This window comes from Ostrinia furnacalis, unplaced genomic scaffold (genome assembly GCF_004193835.3).
Source record: "Ostrinia furnacalis isolate ACB-3 unplaced genomic scaffold, ASM419383v2 OfSCF7395, whole genome shotgun sequence".
NCBI classification, from domain to species: domain Eukaryota; kingdom Metazoa; phylum Arthropoda; class Insecta; order Lepidoptera; family Crambidae; genus Ostrinia; species Ostrinia furnacalis.
This window is the reverse complement of record NW_021137634.1, coordinates 523,695-535,532: the sequence shown is the minus strand read 5'-3', so window position 1 is coordinate 535,532 and position 11,838 is coordinate 523,695. Positions and strand designations below refer to the sequence as shown.

Sequence of the window (11,838 nt, the reverse complement as noted above, 5' to 3'; positions counted from 1 at the left end):
TAGGGGAGGCCTATGTTTACCAGTGGACGTCCTATGGCTGAAATGATGATGATGAAGTAAGAATAATATCACGGCGCGCATCCTAGCCCAGCAGGAGGCGATCATATTGTCACCTCTGACCCCTCCGCCGCGCCGTCGAAAATTATGACATCTACCTTAGGTACTGTTAGGTGATTGTAATTTTGCTTTTTATTTTTTCTCATTAAAGAAATCTAATTTCTCAAGAAGTTATATTTATCTCCTTAGAAATCTAGATTATTCATGTTTCTTTGAGAAAATCTAGATATTCTTCGGACAAGTAGGTATTAGAATGATCGGCATTGCCGATTAGTCGGCCGACTAATCGGCAATTTGAAAACCGATTAGTCGGCTAGTCGGTTAGTCGGCAAAGACCATAGTCGGCCCATCACTAATAATCAGTAATAAAAAATCACTCGAAACTTGACATGAAGCATAATGAACGGCATAAAACTGGTTTCTAGGTGAAATTTCCATAATTTTAAAATGCCATCGGTAAATTCGACGATTTAGATCGTTTAATAAAAAAATGTACTAGAAAACCGGTCTGCATTGCGATGCGCGCCAAACTGCGTATCTAAGAAAATTTCCATAACGCTCCACCTTTTCATTTGGGGAATTACCAATTACTTACAATGTTTTGATAGTTAAGAATCAATTTACGACTTTATTAATATATTCAATTAATGCAATATTTCCTTAACCGCTGTGCACATGACAAAGTTCACGCATGTCCGCGAATGGCCGCTTCTGGAGTCTGCGCTGTTTGTTCTCATGTCGTACGCCGCTTTCCTCATCGCAGAAGTGTGCGAACTTACAGGTACGTGTTATGTCACATGTTACTAATTTATCCAAAGAAATTAATCTATAATTTAAAAATGAATCGCAAAATGTGTTGGTGATACTTGGTAAGCGCATAACTCAACAACGCCTGGAGCAGTTTTACCAATTCTTTTTTTTTTAAATGTTCGTTGAAGTCCAAGGATGGTTTTTACGACGTGAAAAGTTCGAATAATTTCCGAGAAAACCCTAAAATAGCCCTTTTTTCATGCGGGCGGAAAGCTAGTTTAATATGAAATTACAATACCTATTTAGTGCAAAAAGTCCGCATAGAATTAGGTGAAAGATAATTTAGTGCGTTTTTCCTGTGATGCGGATATGGTCCGCATACGGGCTGCCTGCATTTCATTATTTCATATGCGCGTGCCGAAATCCGCATCACAAGAAAAAGGCACGGAAAAACTTTTGACGCGTATTTTTTTGCTTTCCGTGATGGAAACACATTCGAAGATCACTGTTAGACTTGTACAGACATTTTATAGACATACCCCGCGATTGCTCCCTCACCTATACAGGTTGAAAATGTTTGATACTGAAAAAAAAAACCAAGCGAATGTGCCTTGTGCACGTGTGAAAACGCTTGGCAATCGCTCACACTCGGCAAATGTGATAAGGCTTAAAACATACTAGTATTTTTCCAGCCAAAATGAGGTCAATTCGTTCATTTAAATTACTCCGAGTATCTTCTTACAGTGTACAAATGGAAGTAACAAGTTTCTGTTATCAATATGCAAAATTTTTCATTGCCGTATATCGCCATGTCAATTTAACCAATTAGTGCATGACCTTATAATGTAATAAGACATAAATGCAAATGGTGATGTAAGATCACTATTTCTATAACATCTCATTCATCATACTTAGAATTTATTCATTCTTTTAATAGATATTATAATTAAATAACAGATCTGCTGGAAGCTTTTTAGTACCTATTAACTGTATCCGGTATAAATGTAAATGTAGTAAATAAAATTGCAATTGAATAATATGTAGTTACGATAACTGGTTTTTATTATTCTTACATGACTATTTCCTATGCTCTAATACGTATTATATTTACTTTTAAACAAAATTGGAACAAATGCAACTACTGAAAAAATCCTTTTCAATCTCCCAGTCTCCCACAATGTGTTAAATAGGTTCGATTCATCTTGACCTGTATGTCGCGTTAATGGATCACGATAACTTTTTAACAAAATGTATGTCTGTCAACAGCTATTCTGCACCCTAAATTTTAAACAAACGTTCTAAAAAAATTTAAGAAGTGTTCTAATCTATTGTTTTTGCAGGCGTTGTGGCAGTACTGTTCTGCGGGATTTGCCAAGCCCACTACACATACAACAACCTGTCATCGGACTCCCGTAACCGGACCAAACAACTATTCGAACTGCTGAACTTCTTGGCTGAGAACTTCATATTCACCTACATAGGGGTTTCGATGTTCACCTTCCCGAAACACCATTTCGACCCGTGGTTCATCATTGCTGGATTTGTATCCTTTTTAAAACAAAATAGAGTCTAATCTGCATTGCGAATTGGAGCTGTCTCTCTTACTGGCTTTGTGATGCCGGCTTGAGTAAAAGAGACAAATAGAGAACCAAATATGCTTGGTGGCCTACTAGACCTCTAGTGGCCGAAAAAGAAGACATTGTTTTTGTGCAGTCGATGCAATGTTTGCTACAGCACTATAGCGTTACGTAGTTTCTTCTTTTAAGCAAAATTTCCTTAGCAAAGGCTTTTAGATCACTTCGACCCTGGGCCGAGCCGTTAACATCTATCCTTTGTCGTTCCTGTTGAATTTGGGAAGAAAACCACCCATCCCGATGAACTTCCAACACATGCTTTTCTTTTCTGGTAAGTTTTCAGATTCTATAGTATTATTGGCTAAAATTGTATGACAGTTGAATGTAAACAGCTCCAGTATCAATTTTACTATCGCAAATAGCGTAGGAATATGAACAATATTTTCCTTAATTAAGAGGACATTACATTACATCATACATACCGGGCAACATGGAAAGCATTGGGGTAGGCCTATGTTCAANATGTTCAGCAGACGTCCTATGGCTGAGATGATGAAGAGGACATTAATTAATATTATACTAATATTTTTTATCAGGCCATATTTGTGCATGACTCATTCGTGTTACTTATAACACGATGTAGTGGCAAAGTCCTTTAGCGCTTTAGCTGGTGGTGGTAGAATTCTTGTCACCATATTTTGGACTTTTTCCAGAAGAAATAAGGTTTAAAGCCTAAATAAACCCTCATTTCAATTCGATGCAGGTCTCCGAGGCGCTATGTCTTTCGCGCTAGCCATCCGCAACACGGTGTCCGAAGCGCGGCAAGCTATGCTGACCACCACTTCGCTGATCGTTATCGCCACCGTGGTGCTACAGGGCGGGGCCGCGACGCATGCACTGGCTTACCTACGTATACCCACCGGGTACGTACCAAAATATGCCTTATTTATACTAATTTTATGACTCGAATCCGTCTGGCCTTGCGTAGGAAGTGTCGTAGATCCAATACTTCACTTGCCTATGGTAAATTAGAAAGGGTCGTGCTTCTGCAGTAGAGACTAAAAGACCTGATGATGAGAATGACTCAAAAAAGACCTCAATGGAGTATCCACAATCCGCAGCAGTTAACTACACATGACGTCAGAGCGTCAAAGTGTCCAAAAAGTGACCTTATTGCATGCGCCGAGGGTTAGTGATGGGAAAGCACATTGGCGCTAAGTTGACTTCTGCAAGTTCTTGTTCCGCGGATTTTAAAAGCAGCAAAACTCCATTCTATCCTTAGATTAATAAAACCTAGNACCGTGGTTCTTCAAGGCGGGGCCGCGACGCATGCACTGGCTTACCTACGTATACCTACCGGGTACGTACCAAAATATGCCTTATTTATACTAATTTTATGTCTCGAATCCGTCTAGCTAACGTGGAGCGTATAGAAGACCAAATATTTCATGCGCCCTGGTAGATTAGAGAGGGTCATTATTTTGCGGCCTGATCATGAGAATATTCAGTGAGCCAGTTCCTCCGTGGTTGAGGATTCCGGGTGAAGCTCCACCTTCGGCCTGATCATCACTTACCATCAGGTGAGATACAGGCTAAGAGCTTCCTCGTTGTGGATAAAAAAAATGTCACAAAAAAGACCATAGGCACATCACCTCAGAGCGTCAAAGCGTCCGAAAAGTGACCTTATTGCATGCGTCGAGGGTTAGTGATAGGAAAGCACCTAATGTGCTAAAGTTGACTTCTGCAAATACTTATTCCGCGGATTTTATGAGCAGTAAAACTACGTTTTATCATAGAATGAAAATTCGTAGACGTGACATCACTCATAAAGACTCAGGTGTGCGGTACAGCACATTAGAACGCAATTATCACAGATTAATAGTTAGTACGTGTTCAGAACACGTTGTTCTATTGATATAACACAAAGACTAAGGGCTACTAAAAAAAAACAAGTTTTTTTGTTAGCTATTTTATTACCCTTAATTTATTATCTCGTGGAACCCTAAGCAGTCGTATGAGACCGCGATAGCAATATTGATTTCTATTGTGACTTGATTCGCTGGTACTTGAAGGGCTACTATGTTAATTAATTTACCAATGATATATTTTTGTCTTCTAGGGAAAACCAAAATGATGAAAACGAAGCTCTTCCCTACCGCGATGTTAGAAGTGTAAGTATTCTTTGATTAACAATATTGTGACTAACTAAAGTGCCCCCTTTTTAGCGGTAACGTTTGACAAGCTTTACGCACAGACACAATTTTTAGACGTGCTATGGACTTTTCATAACAAGCAGTTAATAGATTTTCTCTACTTTTAAAAAAATATTAAATTTTGCAATAGAAAAATTACGCTATCTTCCCTTGATTTTTTTTTGCTTGTTAAATATTTTGCGCTTCCTACTTTTTATATCCCATTCATTTACATAATTCGCCTTTCACAGTAATTAACCTAGTATAGTTTTTTAGTTAAAACATAATTTGCATATCGTTGCCAAATGGCTCATCTTCAGTTTATTTCAAAACAGTGTTACAACTAAACGACTTGAGATTATGTAGAGTAGAGATTTTAGCATTTTTAAGTTTTGAAATGATGAATCTTGTCGCCATTCAACTTTAAGTTCATTTTGAAGATGTATTAGTTATGTTATGTCCTCAATTATGTATATTAAATTTACTGAAATGGGTAGGTTTTCGTTTTAACATCACGGTAATGGTTACAAAATTATTTATGTAATTGTCACATTGTCCTTGCCATTCAGATTGTTCATATGTACCGTCCCCATCAGTAACTAAATGCTTATTTATATTTGTTATACCGCTCCACTAAACCAAAAGACAGTAAGTAGGTAATTTGTATTGGCACTGTACAAAATTGGGAGTCGCTCACATGTATTGCCATTCGTACCCGTACAGTCGACAGCACATCTGATAACTTTGATGCAATATAGCACTTATTGCGACTGCATAAGATGCCAGAGTTTGGCTTGATGTGCGGTTGTTTGTACCCATTGACACGACACAAAGCACGCTAGGGCAGTGCCGCGCATGTCATTAATAACATATTATTCTGGCAGCTCTACCAGGCTACGGACTCCGGCGGACCGGTACGTACTAGTGTTGCCAAGAAGCACCCACTAATGCAGCTTTATAGGTGTCACATGCCGCTTACCCGCAAGGCTTGGCAGTTAACGTTCATGACATTTTATGTTAATCTACGGACGAAAATCACGTGACATCTTGTCTACTCATTGTCATACAACATAAGTTTGCGACCCAATGTTTGCAACTGTTTAAGTGCCCTTTTCCTGTAATGCGGAATTCGACACGCGTGTTTATTTGATTGCGTCCGCGAGCGTGCCCACGTAATAGGAATAACATATCTGAAATAATAAAATGCGGGCAGTGGCTCATGCGAACTAGATCCGCACGCGTGACAAAATCCGCATCACAGGAAAAAGGCACAAAACTTTTTGTTTAACTCGTTTTCTGTCAAGCCTTATATCTAATGGCACAAGTCTGGTCTCAATGGCATATTTATTAACTTATGTTTTTATATCGATTCTAATTTACCTAAACAGTGTTGAACCTGACTTGTCACATGATTTTGGTGGTGTAACCATCCAAGCGACTAATTCATTGTCATTATTTTTTGTTTGTTTAAAAACGGTCGACTAACGTCTCCTATTGAAATGTACGGCTCGGCGTTGCGTAGCCATGACTTTGAAATATTGCAAAACATGCATAAACCGCGTATGTTTGTTATCCAGTCCACCGACATGGGTTTCGGCCTTCGAAATATGGACCCAACGCAACAGTCCACTTGCGACAGAACTACAGTAAGACATGCACGCTTTTGAAAAACAATACATTTTGCATGAGAAATAACAAGTCAAGATAATAACGTGTAATTTTCAATACAAAACTAGTGTTTTAATAAATTGATAAAATACTACCAAATGTAATTTGCAGTATGATTGATGAATTTTTAATTAACAAAGCAAGTTATTAAGCGACTATTTACTAGAATCTAACATTTCCAGAATACTTTCTATCTAACTTTATTCACATATTTTTTTCTCTGCATGTAACATACCTAATTAACTGGAAAATAACATTTTAATTGTGTGTCATATTAGGATCGTTAATACTTTTTGACGTCGAAATAAAGTATGTTTGCAACTGAACATAATAATATTTATTCTTGAGAATTTTAAGAAATGTGATGTTCTTATTTTATAGATGTACGCACACGTTAAAATATAATAGATAAGAAGTGCATATCAACAACGCACATTGAAGAACACATTTTTCTATGCAAGCATCCCCATTCAAAGTACAAATAAGTCAATTTATGCCGTCCCACTTGTTGACACACAATTTCTTTTCCAACTTCAGCTTTTAGAACTCAATTGCATGACATTTTATTTTAGTTTGTTTGGTTTCTTCTCACAATTTAGACTGGCAGCATGGTAGTTAAGTGGGGCAATGGCGCGAAGGGAGTGGTTATGCCTTGGCAACTTAACTCGTATGACGTATGTACATTTTTTATATTTTATATTGTGTGATGTTTGAGCATGATTGGCATGTAAATAATACCTAATGAGCACCCACTGAAATGATCCATCAACTAACGTGATATTATTTTTATGTATTTATGCGCTATGTTAGTTCTGTTGTAACTTGTTCCCCTTTTATGGTAAATTATCTACATTTCAGACCATAATTATGTATATTATTATTCTTATGTGTTAACTTCTAATTTCTTCCTAGTACCTAAGGTACTATTATATTAGCAATATTTCAAAATCTATAGTTAATAGTTTAATAGAAGGGTTATAACTGAAACAAATGGGTCAGTTCAATATACAGATTATATTAATACATGATTATTAAATATTATATGTCACTAATCACACTCACTATTTTGAAACAGTCTTTCAAACTACCTTAGCAAAAATATTTCATGATACTCCTTGTACCCTTGCTCCCCCTGCTGAAGGTAGTGTAGTTTATGCTTAAACTACCCTGAAACAAAAGAAAGTTTACATTGATTCTGTGTTACATGCTATTTTAACTCATTGTCTTTCTCTCCCTAGTTAATTAAGTGCTTTAATGTCAAACTAATGACTGCATACATGTCCTATTTATACGCTCATGTAAAAACATGGCCTTGCATGAGGGTATATTTCAGGTTTATCGAAGATTTTTACTAAAATGGTTTCCAAATTGTCTATGGATACAATATTTGATCCCCCAAACCTTATTATAGTTCCAAAATACTGAACTGTCCTATCGATGACATTGACAGTGGGGCGCCACCGTCAATATCGAATCGCTGGTTCCGATTTTTGCCATGTTGGAAACCATATAGTTGAACGATGGTAGCGCCCCCCTGTCATTGAGTTTGGTGGGACAGTTCAGCGTGGGTCATCTATACGTGTGACTTTGTTTATAAAAATATTTTAAGAATACATTGTAATAATGTTATGGTAATTTTATATTCATTGAACACCAGGAGGGCGGTAGAGGATCAGGCGACGGCACTGTGGGTGAGAAAGCCCGCCTCGCCAGGCTTTGGGGCGCCGTGGACTCGCGTCTGCTCAAACCCCTGCTTACCCACGCTCGGCCCCCTCTCACTGAAACTCTGCCGGGTTTCATGAGACCCGTAGCTCGAGTGCTGACGACCACCCACCAATATACACAAGGGGTAAGTATTATTATTGTTTCGTCCTAAACTAGCTACTTCCAAGATCGTAAGGCTACGGTCTCCTATTAAACGCTATACGCGGCGTACGACGTCAGTGTCAAATGTTCTTATCGCCTTTGAATTAACGTTTCGACGTCAACGTCTAAAAAGGAGAAAGTCCATAACAGTACCTACATTTTATACGCTTTTTTATAGTAAGCATTGCGACGTGTATAAGCGCCCTGGCGCCTACTTAAGCCCTAAGTACTAAATAAAAAACTTTCACTGATTTTAATAAACTTAACATTTTTTTCCAGGATAATACCCTTAGAAGAACTGATTCTGATTCTGATCTCTGCATTGATGAAACACAACCTGTACCTACAAGCATTGATCCACAGGTAAATAGCTTTCAAATTTCCTTTTATTAATAAGTCTTACATTTTCTATTATTATTATGCAAATACATAATTATATCAATTTTTATAAAAAAAAACAACAACCATTATATGGAATGGCTTAATTATTTTGTTTTTATTTCATTTTAAAACATAAAAACTCAAATATCTTTCAGTTATTATTTACACTTAATATCATAACTATGTATTTATATTTTTTATACATTTAATTTGATAATTATTACATTTGAATTTATTTTTGGTTGCAGCTGTCGATTAATGTTCGGAACGGATATGGGCATGTTTAAAAGCTTTATAGTATATTTTTGAATTACGGCTGTGATATAAAATGGTTCACGTAGTAGGTAGTTAGAGAATTGTTTAAATTAATGGAGGACAATATTTCTTGATTATTGCACGCAGCAAATTTGGCCTGGACTCGTCGACACACGGATATCGGTAGAGGGTATCACCGGCAGTAATATATAATCGTACCTGCCAGTTAACAAAATGTAATAACAGAGTGCCACATTAAATATAATTATGTATTGTTTTTTTTTTAATATCATTCAAATAAAATATTTTAATGTAGTGCTGGTGCACTCTTTATGTACATTTTATCATTTTTAGATGAGCTCCAAGTATTTACTACCTGAATGTGATATTATAGTAAATGTAATGTGATTTTTGTGACATGTTGAAAAGACCAACAAATAATCCTTTATTAAATACTTTGTATGTGCTCTACTATCGTAATTCATGGCAGATTATGTCGATCTTTCTAGTCTACTTTAGAAGATGTAAATTGTATCATCTATCTTTAATATACTTTGATGTATTTTGCTATTCCGCTTTTGACAGTGTCTTTAAAATATTTGGCTTTTTTAAATTATTAACCCATTAAATGGGCTTTATATTATTTTATGGTCATTTGAAGTATTTGAAAACCTTTATATCTGATCTGGGGTACGATTCTCATGCAATCGAAAAAAGTTCACATTCGAAAAATAATTCGAAGATCGTTCAGAGGGTTTTATTAGGTTTTTTCGACTATTTACACCGTTTGTGCATTCTCAGAAGTTCACAATCGAAAAAGTTCGATCGAAAACCACTCGAACGCTACGAGTGCTATGTACCAGTCGATGTTAAAATTCGTATACGAATTTGCCTGTCAAAGTACTCCAAGTCATAATCCTATGAACTGTGAAATAAAACCAAGAAATTTTGTATTTTGCAAGGATAATTAATTTGTTATAATATATGCCTCCAATAAAACTCGTATGAAGAAAACTAAATTGTTTGTTATATTTTTTTCAACGATGACATTGGCACTAAAAAGACTTGTACACGTAATGAAATATTTAAAATTGAACCTTTGTTAAATTTAAAACTTTGTTTTGTGATACTGTGTATTAATTATACGGAAGTTACAGCACGTTTTGACAAACATCGCAACAGACCGTAAAAAGAGTTCGTATACGGAAAAATTTGATTGCATGAGAATTGTATTCCTGTATTACAACACTTTGAATGTAGGTTAGTATTACTTGTATTTTGTTATTATCAAGCTGATTGGGTTACCTAGGAATCTACATTTTATCAAAAAAGCCTTATGTTACACGTTCATCCTTAGAATATTTATTGAAAAATAGGTAAATAGGTGACTTGAATAATACAATTTTAATTTTACTCTAAGTAGTAATTATGACATAATTTCACTTAGTTATAATTTAGATCTTGACAATGTTTACATTATCATAATTAATATCAGGCACATTAGTGTTGTCTTTCTGATTAGCTGTACAAACAATGTTAATTTCTCTCATAGCTATTGATTGGAAACAGATTTCACAGGGTTATTTGTGTGTGCTTAATTGAAATTATAGAATTAAACCACATAATTTGTTGATGTAAGCTTCTTTTGCGTATGTCTTTGTTGATGTAATAAAATTTGATCTAAATGAGTGTTTAATTTTTTATCTAATAAGAAAATTAATTACCTTTTTTCATTGAACATGTGTCCCCAGATTGTTCCCTTAAAGATTTTCTTATTTGTTCAGTCACTTTGAACTTTGGACCATGTCCTGGAACAATCCAGTCTGCAATGTCAGCTATTTTGGCTCTATTCTTCATCTGCTGCACTGGATCTTCACTTCCAGCTTCCAGCCAAATGTTAGGGTTTCCTATATCCTCCATCTTTTCAAACAAATCACCTAAAATGTAAGATTGATAAACTGACATTCCATTTTGACATTATAGTCGTAATCTAGTATAGTTAAATTTATTCATACCAGTAATGGCGATAGACTCTGCATGCTTAGTTTTAACGAGCACTGTTACATCTGATAATGTGTGTCCTGGAGTAGGGATTATTTCCACACTATCATTGACGATGAACTTCTCGCCTAAAACAAAACAACAGATAGTAATGATGTCATTTCATTTGATTGCTCATAATTCGGTTCCTCTCACCTTTATCAAATGGATGCATATAGTATTTGTCTTGATAGGAGACACTAAAACCAACAATGTGCTTGGCGTGTAGAAAGAGATTATTATTTCCAATGTGGTCAGAATGTCCATGTGTTGAAACAACATAACTTATTGCATTAGGGGCAATGCCATAGTTTTGCAAAGCTGAAAATAATAATATTCGCAACTATAAGATGTTAAATAGGTTACTTATTTTGTGTTATTATCTAACTAAGTAGTTAAGACATGAAACCTCTCAGTATTTTTTCAGAATCCCAAGCAGTCATGGTATCCACAATAAGATTGTGTCCTCCTATTACTAAGGTGCAACTGCAATTAGCAACCATTTCATCTTTCGCGCACATTGTAGAGAATCCATCATATAAAACAAAAACTTCACTCATGATTTAGATGTATCAAAAAACCTTAAAAAATCTAAACAAATCCAATAGTAAACAAATAGCCAGCAGCAGCCCAGCAACAATCTGTCTGACAGATGACAACTATGACAAGTCCTACTGCTAATGTCAGCTGTCAATAGTGGTGTACAAAATATGTTTGAATGTTCAATAGAAAGTAACAACCTCTCATCTGGCCTAATAAATGCTAGGTAATCAGATAATATTAATCATCTACGACAATTACTTATTTATTTAATCTGGCTTTAATCTATCCGCTTTCCATAACTTAATCCCAATCCAAAATCCATTTCAATCCCTTTTTGGTCAAAATGTCTTCAGTTTTCGATATTTTTACATTTTCATATTGTCTCTTACACGATTGCCGGACGGATTGGGATTGAATAATGAAAACGGGTGTTAGAAGTAAATCTGTCAATAGACTTCAATCAATGATCAATTTATTGAATGTAATGTGATATGAATGTAGCATTCAATTGA

At 35.8% G+C, this 11,838-nt stretch overlaps 2 protein-coding genes across 6 annotated transcripts; one reads left to right on the top strand and one right to left on the bottom strand.

The window, feature by feature from the left end:
- The first annotated feature begins 707 nt into the window (after positions 1–707).
- Nhe3 (Na[+]/H[+] hydrogen exchanger 3) lies at positions 708–10,350 on the top strand. Of its 5 annotated transcripts, XM_028320560.1 has the most exons (11): positions 708–838; positions 2,148–2,350; positions 2,601–2,712; positions 3,145–3,248; positions 3,686–3,741; positions 4,501–4,552; positions 5,458–5,487; positions 6,841–6,915; positions 7,899–8,090; positions 8,387–8,470; positions 8,737–10,350. In XM_028320560.1, the coding sequence occupies exons 1-11, from the start codon at positions 733–735 to the stop codon at positions 8,773–8,775; spliced, it is 1,053 nt and encodes a 350-aa protein (XP_028176361.1). In that variant the 5' UTR covers positions 708–732; the 3' UTR covers positions 8,776–10,350. The 5 variants fall into 5 exon arrangements, with proteins under 5 accessions (XP_028176361.1, XP_028176363.1, XP_028176360.1 ...); XM_028320562.1 differs by lacking the exon at positions 5,458–5,487; XM_028320559.1 differs by lacking the exon at positions 3,686–3,741 and having other exon boundaries at positions 3,145–3,304.
- Positions 7,338–11,425, bottom strand: LOC114364409 (metallo-beta-lactamase domain-containing protein 1). Its single transcript, XM_028320564.1, has 5 exons — positions 11,193–11,425; positions 10,940–11,104; positions 10,759–10,872; positions 10,468–10,680; positions 7,338–7,408 (listed from the first exon to the last, which is right to left on the bottom strand). The coding sequence occupies exons 1-5, from the start codon at positions 11,341–11,343 to the stop codon at positions 7,404–7,406; spliced, it is 648 nt and encodes a 215-aa protein (XP_028176365.1). The 5' UTR covers positions 11,344–11,425; the 3' UTR covers positions 7,338–7,403.
- Between the last annotated feature and the right edge of the window lie 413 nt (positions 11,426–11,838).

Excerpts from the sequence above, each read along its gene's own strand:
- Nhe3 (XM_028320560.1), top strand. The coding sequence starts at position 733 with ATGACAAAGTTCACGCATGTCCGCGAATGGCCGCTTCTGGAGTCTGCG. Across the intron at positions 5,488-6,840 it reads CTACGGACTCCGGCGGACCG|ACTGGCAGCATGGTAGTTAA; the intron begins GTACGTACTAGT and ends CTCACAATTTAG. Across the intron at positions 6,916-7,898 it reads GGCAACTTAACTCGTATGAC|GAGGGCGGTAGAGGATCAGG; the intron begins GTATGTACATTT and ends ATTGAACACCAG.
- LOC114364409 (XM_028320564.1), bottom strand. The coding sequence starts at position 11,343 with ATGAGTGAAGTTTTTGTTTTATATGATGGATTCTCTACAATGTGCGCG. Across the intron at positions 11,105-11,192 it reads TTCTGAAAAAATACTGAGAG|CTTTGCAAAACTATGGCATT; the intron begins GTTTCATGTCTT and ends TATTATTTTCAG. Across the intron at positions 10,873-10,939 it reads TATGCATCCATTTGATAAAG|GCGAGAAGTTCATCGTCAAT; the intron begins GTGAGAGGAACC and ends GTTTTGTTTTAG.